This window comes from Procambarus clarkii, chromosome 7 (assembly GCF_040958095.1).
Source record: "Procambarus clarkii isolate CNS0578487 chromosome 7, FALCON_Pclarkii_2.0, whole genome shotgun sequence".
Lineage (NCBI taxonomy): Eukaryota > Metazoa > Arthropoda > Malacostraca > Decapoda > Cambaridae > Procambarus > Procambarus clarkii.
This window is the reverse complement of record NC_091156.1, coordinates 10,409,363-10,425,797: the sequence shown is the minus strand read 5'-3', so window position 1 is coordinate 10,425,797 and position 16,435 is coordinate 10,409,363. Positions and strand designations below refer to the sequence as shown.

The 16,435-nt window shown below is 42.1% G+C and overlaps 1 protein-coding gene across 3 annotated transcripts in view; it reads left to right on the top strand.

Annotated features, from left to right (window-relative positions):
• LOC123752355 (lachesin-like) overlaps positions 1–16,435 on the top strand; it is a 375,643-nt gene that overhangs the window by 352,005 nt on the left and 7,203 nt on the right. For 2 of the 3 annotated variants that reach the window (XR_011224554.1, XM_069312810.1), the window contains exon 10: positions 4,941–5,051. The exons of the other annotated variant lie outside the window; for it this stretch is intronic. Coding sequence is in view for 1 of the 2 variants with exons in the window: in XM_069312810.1 (XP_069168911.1) it covers positions 4,941–5,051 (111 nt within the window). In the remaining variant the exon portion in view is untranslated. The remainder of the gene's footprint in view (positions 1–4,940; positions 5,052–16,435) is intronic. 3 annotated transcript variants of the gene reach the window in all.

The window sequence follows — 16,435 nt, the reverse complement described above, 5'->3', positions numbered from 1 at the left end:
TATATATATATATATATATATATATATATATATATATATATATATATATATATATATATATATATATATATATATATATATATATATATATATATATATATATATGCACCAATGATCGTCTATTGCGTGCGTGTTCCTGCAGCTTTCTATATATATATATATATATATATATATATATATATATATATATATATATATATATATATATATATATATATATATATATATATGTCGTATCTAGTAGCCAGAACGCACTTCTCAGCCTACTATGCAAGGCCCGATTTGCCTAATAGGCCAAGTTTTCCTGAAATAATATATTTTCTCTAATTTTTTTCTTATGAAATGATAAAGCTACCCATTTCATTATGTATGAGGTCAATTTTTTTTTATTGGAGTTAAAATTAACGTAGATATATGACCGAACCTAACCAACCCTACCTAACCTAACCTAACCTATCTTTATAGGTTAGGTTAGGTTAGATAGCCGAAAAAGTTAGGTTAGGTTAGGTTAGGTAGGTTAGGTAGTCGAAAAACAATTAATTCATGAAAACTTGGCTTATTAGGCAAATCGGGCCTTGCATAGTTGGCTGAGAAGTGCGTTCTGGCTACTAGGTACGACATATATATATATATATATATATATATATATATATATATATATATATATATATATATATATATATATATATATATATATATGATACATAAATGTATATATCATTTTTAATTTTAGTTTGGAAAGTATAACAGTTATTAAATTTTATAATTAAATTTTTACTAATGGTTAATAACTAAGTTTAATTATGTGAAATCCCAAAGCTCAAACTGTGATTAGCACCTCAAGCTCATTATAGTTTTACGCACGCACGCACGCACACACGCACGCACACACGCACGCACGCACGCTCCCACGCACACACCCACGCACATACTCACGCACACTCCCAAGAACACGTACAAGGAGATATAGAGGGGGACACGTTAAGAACATTTAGAATTCTAAGGTAAGTTGACCAATTAGACACAGCAGCATTGTTCAAAGCTAGGAACAGCAGAACGAGGGGTCATAGATGGAAACTGGAAACGCCAATGAGTCATAGAGACATCGGGAAGAATTTTTTCAGCCTTAGCGCCGTCAATAAATTAAATAGCAGAAGTCCTTGAAGATAATTCTATTCAAAATTTTAAATGTTTATACTATAAAATTATAAGAAATGAGTCATTTTACATTAATCTAAGAACGTTCCGAAGGCGGGGTTAGGGAGCTTAGCCCGACCCTGCAATCAAATCTAGGTGAGTACACGTGGCGTTACACACTAAAGGGTTAGAGTAAAAGATCCGAATATTATTGCAGTAGTGGAAACTAACATAATCGGCATGATCTCGAATGCATTATTTCCTGGGAGATACCAGGTAATAGGAAAAGAAAGAAAGAAAGAAAACGAGCAGTGGAAGTTACACTCCGAGTGAAAAGAAAGAGGACATTTGTGAAACTTGATGATTAATACAAATGGAAAAAAGAAAACATAACTGGCAACAAATGGGACAAAAATATAGGGGCATTGTTAATAATATACAACCCCCTCCCCCCCAAGTTAACAACAGAGAGAGGGGTTGTGAAGGCACGAAGTTCTCGAGAGTAACTTCTCAACACCGGATGTAAAACATGTCACAAGAGCTAAGGGGAGAAGAGGGACCTATTCTACTACATCTGATCTCCACACAAATTAACGAAGATGTCAAAAACTTAGAGCATGAAATACCACTAGAAGCCAGTTACCATGGTTTCCTGATCTTTAAATGGTCGAATTAAAAGCATGTCCATTGGTTTTCAGCCATAATAATTGGCGGGACCAATTACCACGTAACGTGATGGAGGTGGAGTCCCTTGATTGTTTCAAACGTGAGTTGGACATGTATGAGTGGGATTGGGTGGTTATAAATAGGAGCTGCCTCGTATGGGCCAATAGGCCCTCTGCAGTTACCTTTACTCTTATGTTCGTATGTAAGTCATGGGTTTAGAAAAAAAGAGAGTGGACTTCAAAAAGGGAACTACAAGAAAGTAAGAGAGTACTGGGAAAATATTCACTGGGAAGTTGAACTTGGGGAAAAAACAGTCCTGGAAATGAAGGAACAAGTCAGAGATACATAGAGGCTGAAGAGAGATTCCTCCCACAATAAAGGATAAAAAAATCAAGAGAATATATCATCCCTGGTTCAGTACACAACGTCCAGGGGCTAAATCGAAAAGCAAGAAGGAGTGAAAAATAATGAGGACAGATAGAGATGCAATAGAGCTAGGAACGAATACATAAATATAATTTAAAGTATCACCAAAATTATGAAAACAACATTGCAGCCAAAGCAAAGATACAACCGAATATAATTTTGTTTTCCTATTTTTTTGATGGTGTTTCTATTATATACCTTCAGTGCCAGGAGTGATCTTTGCGACCTTCAGTGCCAGGAGTGATCTTTGCGACCTTCAGTGCCAGGAGTGATCTTTGCGAATCACAGTATCTAATTCCACTGTCTTCGCCTTTTTAAACATTCAGTGGGAAGGTATATACTGTAAGTTGGTCTTGAGTCGTACTACCCATTGACACCCTTCACAGCTTTACGAGCGAGACAAGATCGGTTAAATACATCACAAACGCACTCGATACATCGTCCACCTTCCTATACAGTGCCACCTAGAATGGCACTGTTACACGCCGTCATGATCTCCATTCTTAAGTGTTTTAACTGTGTAATGTGTATTCTAAGGTGATTTGTTTACGAAATCTACTCATTTCTAAATTCTCCCGAGGATTCGTAGGCTATTAATTAGGCCGAGTACATATTTATTATTTTGTTGGATTTTATTATTCCCTAAACTCAAATTACACAGTAATTTTTTGTTTACCTTTCTAAAACCTTACCTTTATCTTTCTGGGGGGCCCTGAGAGCTGAGTGGACAGCACCTCGGATTCGTAGTCATGAGCTTCCGGGTTCGATCCCTGGTGGAGGCGGAAACATATGGGCAGAGTTTCTTTCACTCTCATGCTCCCTGTTAACCAAGCAGTAAAATAAGTACCTGGGAGTTAGACAGCTGCTACGGGCTGCTTCCTAGGGGCATGTAACAAAAATAAAGGCCTGGTAGAGGACCGGGCCGCGGGGACGCTAAGCCCCGAAATCATCTCAAGGTAACCTAAAGATAACCTCTATGGACCTCAGTGGTCTAACATCTTCTTGCTTTCAGTCCACTTCACCACCTAGTACCCAGTACCTCTTGTCTCTCCTAGTACTTATTAACTCTCGCTACTACTAGTATCGCGGGCTCACCATAGCCCGTGCTACATGGACATTTCGTTCTGAGCAGCTAAATCTATAACAACAACAGAAACAAACTAGTATTCATTGTCTATTGCCTCTCCTAGTACCCATTGCCTCTTGCCTCTTCTAGTACCCATTTCCTTTCGGCTCCTAGTACCCATTTTCTTTCGCCTCCTAGTACCCATTGCCTCTTGTCTCTCCTGGTATCTAATGTGCATCACTTGTCAGAGTACTGTGTCATACCTGTCCTAGGAAGCAGTGTTGTTTACACATGTGTGTAACCAGTTTACGTGCTGTATTACAATGGACCTGTAAACTACCAACTGGTTCACCAACACTCAGGCAGGTGAGGGAGGTGTGTGTTGCTGGAAGACTCTTGAAAGAGGCAAGGTAAACACGTCCGGTTCCTGCATTGTGAGGATGTATACAAAGCCTAGTACCCAGTCATTCCCGCGTTGTGAGGATGTAAACAAAGCCTAGTACCCAGTCATTCCCGCGTTGTGAGGATGTAAACAAAGCCTAGCACCCAGTCATTCCTGCATTGTGAGGATGTAAACAAAGCCTAGTACCCAGTCATTCTTCCTAGTGCCCTGTCACCTGTCCTAGCTCGAGCAGGTGACGCTTGCTAGTATTACCCACAACCTGTGCTAGTATACTGCGGTTTCTTATATACTTTTCTTCCTAGTTTTACTCGTTCTTTGCTAGAAAAACCTATTCACACCCACCAGCTACCTAGTATTTTGCTTCGCCTCATTTTTCAGCCTATAATTACTTGCTACAAACCACTCATTATCTCCACAACTCCTAATTACATTATCTACCTAATTATCCCCAACTATCCTTAAGGTACTTCAGTTACTAATAACAAAATTAATATAAACAAATTTAATGACAAAAATTACTGACAAAATTAGTATAAAAATCATTGTGCATAGTTGTGCCAAGATTTTTATTATTTTTTTAAATTAGAAAAATGCTAACCAAAATGTTTATAATTAAAAAAAAAGTCCTCAAACGATTCTTTATCGTTATCCCAAAAAAGTTTCTTGGTAACTGGTTCCAATGACATTGCATTAGTATTGAGTTGAAGTCTTGAGGTTCACAGAGCACAAGCGCAATGACCTGATCGTCTAGTTTTCGCTCTTAAATACTTACTTTTGTTGACGCGTTATGACCGTTGGGTCAATTGTTGACCTAATAATGCTCGTTGGGACAGTTTAGTCCCTCTGATTGTTATCTTTGGTGTCCTGCAGTGTATTGTAGAGCTGACCAGTGTATTCATGCATACTACTCTCTCTCTCTCTCTCTCTCTCTCGCTCTCTCTCTCTCACTCTCTCTCTCTCTCTCACTCTCTCTCTCTCTCTCTCTCTCTCTCTCTCTCTCTCTCTCTCTCTCTCTCTCTCTCTCTCTCTCTCTCTCTCTCTCTCTCTCTCGCTCTCTCTCTCTCTCTCTCTCTCTCTCTCTCTCTCTCTCTCTCTCTCTCTCTCTCTCTCTCTCTCTCTCTCTCTCTCTCTCTCTCTCTCTCTCTCACTCTCTCTCTCTCTCTCTCTCTCTCACTCTCTCTCTCCCTCCCTCCCTCCCTCCCGGTGTTCCTCCTCTCCTACCATACGGTGTCTCCCTTGCAGTCATCCGCCCCCCGAAGAACCTGCAGAAGTCGCTGACCAAACACACGCACATCAACGACATCGGGGAGCGCTACGAGAAGCCCACCAACTTCGTGCCTGGCAACCTTCAAGGTAAACACCTTCCTCTCAGATAAGGTGCAGGTGCCCCCTTGAGGGTAAGTCGTAGGTGCCGCTTGAGGTTCAGTTGTAGGTGCTACGTGATGGTACGTCGTAGGTGACATTTGAGGGTAAGTTGCATGGGTCGATTTGAAGACAAGTTCCTGCTACCACTTGAGGGTAAGTTGCAGGGGAATTAGAGGTCGTGTTATGGGCTGTTGCAGGTCATGCTGACGCTCAATTAGCTGGCAAATCACAGGTAAATATCAGGGTAATTACGGTGATCTTCAAGGTGGAAGTCAGACAAGTCAACCAGGTGAACGCCACAGGTAAAGTGTGGGCTAATTGTAGGTCGTATCAGATATGTAGTTGAAAGTATATTTGAAGTATAAAGTATTCTTTTTTTAGTATAAATAGCTCGGTCGATAGAGCTTGAGCTTCACACGCGTATGGGTCGACAGTTCGAGTCTCCTAGAGCTGAGGTGAATGGTATATTTGAAGTAAATAACGGATACAATTACACCTGGATTTTGGATCATTTACAAGTAGCCTGAAGAGTAGAGCACAGATGTGATGATTACTTTTAGTCAGACACCAACATAATGATTCTGTAATTTACAAGTAGATTTGCTAAGTAACCCACGAATATAAACTTTCAGATAATGCATAAACGAATATCACATGATTTTTTGCAACTAATCTCCATCACAGGTCAACTTTGCAAATAGATTAGGAAAGAATCACAGGTGAATCCATTGAAATATCTATTAAATCATAACCCAGCCCAGTTAATCGTAAACGAATCTAGTTTAATCACAGATGATATCCTAAGTGTATCCAAGATGATATCCTAAGTATATCCAAGAGGCGCGAGCTGGATCATGCAACAAATATATTATTTGTTATTTGTAACATTCATAACATTAACAATTGTTAAAACACTAATTATTGTTATAATAATAACAGCAATAAGACCTGTGAGTGGACAGGTGTGAATACAGATGTTACATTTGACTATAAGAGAAAATGTCTGTCTGTGTCTGTCCCAGGTTGGAGGACAGACGCTTGGGGCTAGCCTCACCCAAATTGATAGAGGGAATGGTCTGGGGTTCGGGATGAACATAGGCTGGTCCGAGTCGCAAAAATTAAAAAAGAAAAAGCGTGCCAGGGCCACATTCTGACCCCCTCCCCCCCAACGATTTTTGGCACTGCCCGCCAGCTACACGGCTAAAAATTTTGAAAACAAACTCTTCACCGCAAATTTTTTCTTATAGTAATAAACACCATTGTTCACTGATCTCGGAAAAATCAACACAAATTATCTACTGTTCATACTTTGGCCATAGTCCCATAAAACAGACTTATCGTCCCAACTTATCGCGCAAAAGACTTTTCAAGCCATGTCCCTTTCAGGGAGTAAAGGGGGTAACTATTTTCAGTAGTTCACATCACTAAGCAATGTTAATTATATTTTTATAGGAGTCAGAGAGAAACAGAGACAGAGTCAGAGACACACATATAGAGACATGGAGAAAGAAGTAGATAGATAAATGGAAACAGAAGTAGATAGATGGATACATTGATGTGTAGATAGGTACATGAGTAGATAGTGGGATAAATGGAGGCACGGATGGATATTTCGGTAGACGGACAGATCGATGAATGGGTAGATAGAAGAATAGATGGATAGATGAATAGAGTGATAGAGAGATAAACATAAGAATAAGTGAATGGCTAGGTGAATAGATAGATAGATAGACAGGGAGATGGAGAGATGGGTAGATGTGTATGTATAGATAGCTAGATAAATAGATGAATGGATAGATCGATGGAGAAATAGATGGATAAATAGACGGATAGATGGGAGACAGATCCGGGTAACGCCAGTTATCTCTCCTAGTTTAAAAAAAATTATATTATTCAGGTTTGTTTGATGGGAAATCATTAAGCTGCCGTAATAAGTTTTAGCATAAAAAAATGGATATTTATTTTTTTTCTGCGGCTATAATGAATATTTTAATCCCAGAAGGTTTATAAAGAGTTAAAACTTGGTCTGAATTTACCTTTATATATGTAGAATTCATTAACCCAACACAGGTATTTTATACAATGTGTAATTGCTTTTATTTTAATAGGGAAGTTTATCTTAGAAATGGGCTAAAATGTGTTAGAAAAGGTCAATAAACAGTGCGTTAGGCGGAGTAGTGTCTTAGAAACGCGAGGAGGAGGAGTGATTGTTTAAAGTTGATTGTTTTAAGTTGATTGTTTTGAGTTGATTGTTTTGTTTCAAGCTCTGGTAGCTATGTCGGCTCTTCTGGGTATACACCTGTTTTTTATTTATTCCATTTGTATTATCGTAGATTCGAACTCTGGGGCTTGAAAATACGAAATCGATGACCCCAAGGGAATGAAATGTTGTTACCCAGGCTATTGTGTGGGGTGCATCTTGCCTGTCTGTATGTATGTTTATCTGTCAATATGTGTGTATATGTGTACGTATGTATGGATGTGTGATCTGCAATATATTCATATTGGGCTGGATTGGCTGCATTTGACTAATTCATTTATGAGTTTTTATAATATTATCACAATAGTGATAATATCGACACATAATAATAATAATAGTAAATTTAATAATATCAATGATAATATATCCAATAATAATGAGAAAAAACAGTAAGAGTCAGGAGGAACAGGATTCGAACCTGCTTACTCGGTACTCCAAAGCTGGATTCAGTGGAATCCCAGGTTGCGTTTTCTATGTCATGGTGTGGTGGTGTTAAGCGCTATAGCTGGGAGTACCAAGTGTGCGGGTTCGAATCCTTCTCATAACTCCTACTGATTTTCTCCTTGATACATCACGTTATTGTGATTTCAAAGTAAAATGATACTAATAATAATATTACAAAAAATTAATATTGTTTATTGAAAATTTAAAAATTGATGTAGTGAATTTTGCTTCTAATAAATCAGTTGAAGTTTCTATTCCTCCCCTTACCTTCTCCATCCCCTTCTCTCTCTCTCTCTCTCTCTCTCTCTCTCTCTCTCTCTCTCTCTCTCTCTCTCTCTCTCTCTCTCTCTCTCTCTCTCTCTCTCTCTCTCTCTCTCACACACACATACACGCACGTGACTTCTCCCCCTTAGCAAGGTGCAGCTTATCGTAAAACAGAGAAGTTTGTGCTCTGTGATAGCGTGACATAAGGGCGCTGAGTGTCCGTCACTCTGTAAACAAGGACATTCTAGTCCGGAGCGGCATATTTTCATTCTCAACATCTCCGTAAAATATTCAATTCATCTTTCCTCGGTATTCTGTTTATTGGTTTTATTTATTTATTTATTGACTCTGGTCTGTCTTTTATTGGTTTCTCACCTATATGTATTCCCTTATTTGTGTTTTATTTTGTTGATTTTATCTTATTCATATGTGTAATTACTGTTTATGCCTGCAGGATCAATCTGTTAGCTCTTGGACCCCGCCTTTCTAACCGTCTCGCGACTAATTGTCTCTCGTATCTGCAACTACATATATTTATCTTTCACACACACATCACAAGGATGTAGCCCGTAGCAGCTGTCTAACTCCTAGGTATCTATTTACTGCTTGGTGAACAGGGCATCAGGTTACAGTAACTCCGTCTATTTGTTTCTGTCTCGGCCGGGAATCAAACCCGGGATCTTAGGACTACGACCCCAGAGCACTATCTACTCAGCCGCGAGGCCCCTGTGCGTGCTTCAGCTCCTGGGATACGCTTCACTGTCCATCACAACTAATAGGATGTGTATTTATAAGTTATGGTAACCAGCGTTACAAATGAAATTGATTACAGAAAATATCGTCTCACAAATATCTACGTTTTCTGTGCAACAGACGCGATGGGTTTAGGTGGGTTACATGGGTTTGTACGTTTCTGGTTAGAATGAAAGGCTGGATTTCTTACGAAGTGCACAGACTGTCGACGGAGACTGCGCAAGACTGCGCCTGCAGCCTCCTCTCTAAGACGCTTTGTTTTGACGTTGGTTCTCTGTTTACTAATGTCCCCCCTGATGACGTTCTCTCTCTTGCCTTAGTCAGGGGGGTAATGGGGGCCTTCATCAACCCGTCCTCTTAAAAATAACGTCACTTTTCGCTCGTATGCGCCCTATGGCCAGATTTGGACGTAATTTAAAATGAAACCGACTCACAAAAGTGACGTACTGTTCCGTTTTCTGTTTGAGTCGTCCGGCTTACTCGGCCAGCTTAGAAAATCTGCTTCAAACTGTCGTTTTCCTCGGACTCATCAGGCTGTGTGTTGACTCTTAGCTCCTTGTCTTTCTATGATAAATACTTCTCACAAACCTTCGGTGTGGCTATGGGTTCCCCGCTCTTCACTGTGCTTGCCAGTCTCTATATTTAGTCATTTAAGTTCATCTTCCAACTACTGATACTCGTCCCTCTCTCTGGCTTCGCTATGTTGATGATATTTTTTGCGCTTTGACCACGTGACCTTAGTCTTTTCCAGCCTTTCCTCTCCTCTCTTAACAATCTGGCTCCCTCTACCCATTTCAAAGTTGAATGGGAGTCTAATCCCCCTCCTATTTTTTCTAGACCTTCATGTTCACAGCTTAGTGTCTGGATTATCTTTCTGTTTACAGCAAACCCATGCACAGTGGCATGTACATTCACTTCTTTTCCTGCCAACCTCCTTATGTTAAGAATAGTGTCCTGGGGCTAGATTCACGAAGCAGTTACTCATGTACTTACGAACGTGTACATCTTTCCTCAATCTTTAACGGCTTTGGTTACATTTGTTAAACAATTTACAAGCATGAAAACTTCCCAATCAAATGTTGTTATTGTTATAAACAGCCTCCTGGTGCTTCGGAGCTCATTAACTGTCTAATAATTGTAAACAAAGCCGCCAAAGACTGAGGAAAGATGTACACGTTCGTAAGTGCTTGCGTAACTACTTAGTGAATCTGGCCCCTTGTCTCTTTCTCTCTCTCGTCCTCCAGACCCTTCGTACCTGCAGTGACCCTCAGTGTCTTAATTCTGACATTTCTTTCATTTACAAGTCTATCTTTCACCTTGGATATACCCCTTACATTATATCAACTGTGCCTAGAAGCTAAACAAAATTTCTTTCCTCCCAAACCTATTTCCATCACTAGTAACACTATGCTCTGCCTTCCCTTCGTATCTGAACTCAAAAGATTTCACTAATGACCTTCGGCCTGACATCAAGCTCGCCTTTCGACAAACTATCACTTCGTAGTAATCTGGGACCAGATTCACGAAAGCACTTACGCAAGTACTTACGAACCTGTACATCTTTTCTCAATCTTTGGCGGCTTTGTTTCCAATTATTAAACAGTTAATGAGCTCCGAAGCACCAGGAGGCTGTTGATAACAATAACAACAGTTGATTGGCAAGCTTTCATGCTTGTAAACTGTTAAATAAATGTAAACAAAGCCGTCAATGATTGAGGAAAGATGTACACGTTCGTAAGTGCTTGCGTAAGTGCTTTCGTGAATCTGGCCCCTGGTTTACACTGCTCCTCCTGCTTCTAATGCTGCTGATGACTTCTCTATTTCCTGTTCGTCTTGTCCTCTCCAATATTTTGGCGAAACTGGCCCTAGACTAAATGTCACACTTAATGAACACAAAAGAAGTGTTTAATCTGCAAACACAAACAAAGAATAAGAGTATGTGTAGTAAATTTCAAGAAGGAGAGAATGCCCAGTAAATATCCACTTGATAATCCCACTCCCATGTCACTAACATTAATTGATAGTTTGGCTCATGGATCTTTGTCTGGTAAGATGTAGTTGGGTATATAATCTATAATATATATTATATTAATTATTAAAATATATAAAATATAATATAATCCCAAACTCTTGTCTTCTCCTTACGAGTCAATCAATCCCGTGCCATTTTTTTTATTAAAAAAACACTAATTGATAGTGTAAATATTGATAGATTAAATCAATAGCAAATCTATTTACGGGCTATTCATGCCCGTGCCACCTCTTTGGTGGCTTAATCTTGATCAATCAATAAATCTATCAGTAGTGTAAACACTATTGATAGACCTATCGATCGCTTGTTAGACGGGCTACAAGTCGTTATCATTTACTCAAAGTAGCGTAACTGGCTGACGTATTCAGTATTCTTGAAACTTCTAGAAGACCAGAGATCACACTATAAACGTATCCAAACTCGATGACCGTTTTAGAAAGCCATCTTCACTGATGCCCAAGTGAAACAAATTCCCGATAACTCGAGTGACTTTGTGGTGATCTTGAGTACAGTAAATTCCCGAAGAGATTACTGCACTTGGATCCTTCGGCCTTATCTTATTCCTCCCTCGGTGGCACTGATGTGCTGAGATCAGCTTTAGAGCTCCAGGAGCCCTTCATCAAGGCTGCTGGAGCTCCAGGAGCCCTTCATCAAGGCTGCTGGAGTTCCAGGAGCCCTTCATCAAGGCTGCTGGAGCTCCAGGAGCCCTTCATCAAGGCTGTTGGAGCTCCAGGAGCCTTTCATCAAGGCTGCTGGAGCTCCAGGAGCCCTTCATCAAGGCTACTGGAGCTCCAGGAGCCCTTCATCAAGGCTGCTGGAGCTCCAGGAGCCCTTCATCAAGGCTGCTGGAGCTCCAGGAGCCCTTCATCAAGGCTGCTGGAGCTCCAGGAGCCCTTCATCAAGGCTGCTGGAGCTCCAGGAGCCGTTCATCAAGGCCGCTGGAGCTCCAGGAGCCCTTCATCAAGGCTGTTGGAGCTCCAGGAGCCCTTCATCAAGGCTGCTGGAGTTCCAGGAGCCCTTCATCAAGGCTGCTGGAGCTCCAGGAGCCCTTCATCAAGGCTGTTGGAGCTCCAGGAGCCCTTCATCAAGGCTGTTGGAGCTCCAGGAGCCCTTCATCAAGGCTACTGGAGCTCCAGGAGCCCTTCATCGGGGCTGCTGGAGCTCCAGGAGCCCTTCATCAAGGCTGTTGGAGCTCCAGGAGCCCTTCATCAAGGCTGCTGGAGCTCCAGGAGCCCTTCATCAAGGCTGCTGGAGCTCCAGGAGCCCTTTATCAAGGCTGTTGGAGCTCCAGGAGCCCTTCATCAAGGCTGCTGGAGCACCAGGAGCCCTTCATCAAGGCTGCTGGAGCTCCAGGAGCCCTTCATCAAGGCTGTTGGAGCTCCAGGAGCCCTTCATCAAGGCTGCTGGAGCACCAGGAGCCCTTCATCAAGGCTGCTGGAGCTCCAGGAGCCCTTCATCAAGGCTGTTGGAGCTCCAGAAGCCCTTCATCAAGGCTGCTGGATACCAAAAACCATTTACTTTAAGATTTGTTTTCTGTTTTGAGAGCAATTGAATTTCACTCCTTAGGGGGTGAGCTCGTCCCTGAAGACATTTTTCTTTTCACAGCTCTCATGTATTTCAAGTCATTAGCAGGAAGTTTCCTTGGCGGTGGGAGCCCGCAGGAAGCCCCCTTGCTGGGTTATAATCCCTCTTGGATTATCCAAATGCGGTTGTGGTTGAATGAAGGATAAAAGTATTTGTATGCCACCTTTGGTATTATTGCAAAGTGTTCGTGGAGATGTCGTCGTTCGTCGACGATCTTTTTTCATGCTTAAAACGAAAAAAATCAAGTGATTTCGAATGTAAATACATTTGATTTTCATCATTTATATTGGAAACAACATTTTCATGTGTATTTTATTGATCTAAATAACACGACATCTTGCTTTTATGATTTGAAGTTAAGGCTAATTTGATGGCAAATTAAGCTTAGTTAAGAGGCGGGACCAAAGAACCAAAGCTCAACACCTAGCAAGCACAACTAGGTGAGTGCGCACACACACACACACGCGCACACACACACACACACACACACACACACACACACACACACACACACACACACACACACACACACACACACACACACACACACACACACACATTGAAGAAGGGTTATTGATTGAAGAAGGGTTATTGAACTCGAGGAGGGATACCGAAACCAAAAGGTTAGCATACCGAAAGGGAAACTATGAGGGGATAAGAAAATTCCTAACAGATATAGCATGGGAAACAGAGCTCAGGGGAAAGACGGCCCAAGATATGATGGATTACATCACGCAGAAGTGCAAGGACGCAGCAAACAAGTTTGTCCCAGTCCAAAAGGAAAACAGAGAAATGAAGATGAGAAACCCATGGTTTAATCAAAGATGTAGGCTAGCTAAGCAGCAAAGTAAAAGGGCATGGAGAAACTATAGGAATAACAGGACACTGGAGAGCAGAGAAAGATACCAGAATGCCAGGAATGAATATGTCAGGATGAGAAGAGAGGCAGAAAGACAATACGAAAATGACATCGCAAGCAAGGCAAAGACTCAGCCTAAATTGTTGCATAGCCACATTAGGAGAAAAACAACAGTAAAGGAACAGGTTATGAGATTAAGGATAGGGGCGGAAGGATTCACTACAAATGACAAGGAAGTGTGTGAGGAATTGAATAAGAAATTCCAGGAGGTCTTCACCTTAGAACAAGGAGAAATTCCAGAGGTAAGTGAGGGAATAGCTAACCAGGAACCACTGGAAGAGTTTGAGATTACCAGTGGGGAAGTAAGGAAGTGTTTACTAGAGTTGGACGTGACGAAGGCTATAGGCCCAGATGGAATCTCCCCTTGGGTTCTAAAGGAAGGAGCAAGAGAACTGAGCCTACCACTCTCCATAGTGTATAACAAATCACTGGCAACAGGGGAACTGCCAGATATTTGGAAAGCAGCTAACGTAGTCCCGATATACAAGAAAGGGGATAGACAGGAGGCACTGAACTACAGGCCAGTGTCCCTAACCTGCATACCATGCAAGCTGATGGAGAAGATTGTGCGAAAAAAACTAGTGGAGCATCTGGAGCGAAGGAACTTTGTAACACAGCATCAACATGGGTTCAGGGATGGCAGGTCCTGCCTCACAGGGTTACTTGAATTCTACGACCAGGCAACAAAAATAAGGCAAGAAAGAGAAGGGTGGGCAGACTGCATATTTTTGGATTGTCAGAAAGCCTTTGATACAGTACCACACAAGAGGCTAGTGCGAAAGTTGGAGATGCAGGCTGGGGTGAGAGGGAGGGTACTCCGGTGGATAGAGGAATACCTAAGCAACAGGAGACAACGAGTCTGTGTGAGGGGTGAGGCCTCAGATTGGCGAGACGTCACAAGTGGAGTCCCGCAGGGGTCAGTCCTTGGACCTATACTGTTTCTGGTATATGTAAATGATCTCCCAGAGGGTATAGATTCGTTCCTCTCAATGTTTGCCGACGATGCAAAAATTATGAGGAGGATTGAAACAGAGGATGATAGTAGGAGGCTACAAGATGACCTGGATAGACTGAGTGAATGGTCCAACAAATGGCTGTTGAAGTTCAACCCGAGTAAATGCAAAGTAATGAAACTAGGCAGTGGAAACAGGAGGCCAGGCACAGGATACAGAATAGGAGATGAAGTACTTAATGAAACAGACAGAGAGAAAGATCTAGGAGTTGATATCACACCAAACCTGTCTCCTGAAGCCCACATAAAGAGAATAACGTCTGCGGCATATGCGAGGCTGGCTAACATCAGAACGGCGTTCAGGAACCTGTGTAAGGAAACATTCAGAATCTTGTACACCACATATGTAAGACCAATCCTGGAGTATGCGGCCCCAGCATGGAGCCCGTACCTTGTCAAGCACAAGACGAAGCTGGAAAAAGTCCAAAGGTATGCTACTAGACTAGTCCCAGAACTAAGAGGCATGAGTTATGAGGAAAGGCTGCGGGAAATGCACCTCACGACACTGGAAGACAGAAGAGTAAGGGGGGACATGATCACAACCTACAAAATCCTCAGGGGAATCGACCGGGTAAACAAGGATGAACTATTCAACACTGGTGGGACGCGAACAAGGGGACACAGGTGGAAGCTGAGTACCCAAATGAGCCACAGAGACGTTAGAAAGAACTTTTTCAGTGTCAGAGTAGTTAGTAAATGGAATGCATTAGGAAGTGATGTGGTGGAGGCTGACTCCATACACAGTTTCAAATGTAGATATGATAGAGCCCAATAGGCTCAGGAATCTGTACACCAGTTGATTGACGGTTGAGAGGCGGGACCAAAGAGCCAGAGCTCAACCCCCGCAAGCACAATTAGGTGAGTACAATTAGGTGAGTACACACACACACACACACACATACATTAGGAAGTGATGTGGTGGAGGCTGACTCCATACACAGTTTCAAGTGTAGATATGATAGAGCCCAATAGGCTCAGGAACTTGTACACCTGTTGATTGACAATTGAGATGCGGGACCAAAGAGCCAGAGCTCAACCCCCGCCAATATAACTAGGTGAATACACAGTGAATAGACCTTCCAGACACAAACAATCAGTTGTGTGTTGTTGTTGAGAGCACTTGGTGAATGTCTTCGGCTGATCTACCTATTTGTATGACGCTATTTCTGTATACATTGTTCCTCCTGACCTAGTCAGATACCTCTCTCTCTCTCTCTCTCTCTCTCTCTCTCTCTCTCTCTCTCTCTCTCTCTCTCTCTCTCTCTCTCTCTCTCTCTCTCTCTCTCTCTCTCTCTCTCTCTCTCTCTCTCTCTCTCTCTCTCTCTCTCTCTCCCTCCCTGCCTCCCAAACATGCTTGCTTGCTGTCTGGTTGCTTGCTGGTCACTATGCTTTCTATCTGTCTGTCCTTCCCACTCCTTCTTCCTGTCTTCAGGCTTGTTTGTCTGCTTTCCCAAGTGGCTTTATGCTTTATGTATCCCGTTTTTTGTTTGCCACCTGTCTGATTTCTGCTTCCTGCTTACCTGCCCCGCAGACTATCCGACTCCATCACTCCCTGCCCTCCCCTCCCTCTCTGCCTGTCCCCCTCTCCCTCCCTAACTCCCTCTCTGCCTATCCCCTCCCCTCTCCCTAGCACTTTATCTGTACCTGTCCTCCCTCCTATCCCCCCCTCCCCATCCGCATGGGAATGAGAAAGCTCGTTTCGGGTTTATTATATCTAGTAAAAGTAAATTATAACAGGTTTTACTGGCGAGGTTAATCTGCAGACACGCAGCGAGCCGCCAGCAGTCATTTTACTGACCATGAAAGATGGTGGTAATGTTTACCCTCCTCCATCAAAGCTGACTTGGGTTGCGCGCTCTCTCACTCACACGTGATAGTGAGAGCATTGGAGGAGGAGTGGCCGCTGTGGGTAGTTACTCTCTTATGGATGTTTATAATTATGTCTTTGCAGTACAGTTTGTGATGTTTGGTGTGTGTGTGTGTGTGTGTGTGTGTGTGTGTGTGTGTGTGTGTGTGTGTGTGTGTGTGTGTGTGTGTGTGTGTGTGTGTGTGTGTGTGAATTGTGCTTGCGGAGGATGAGCCTCTCAACTGTCAATCAACTAAT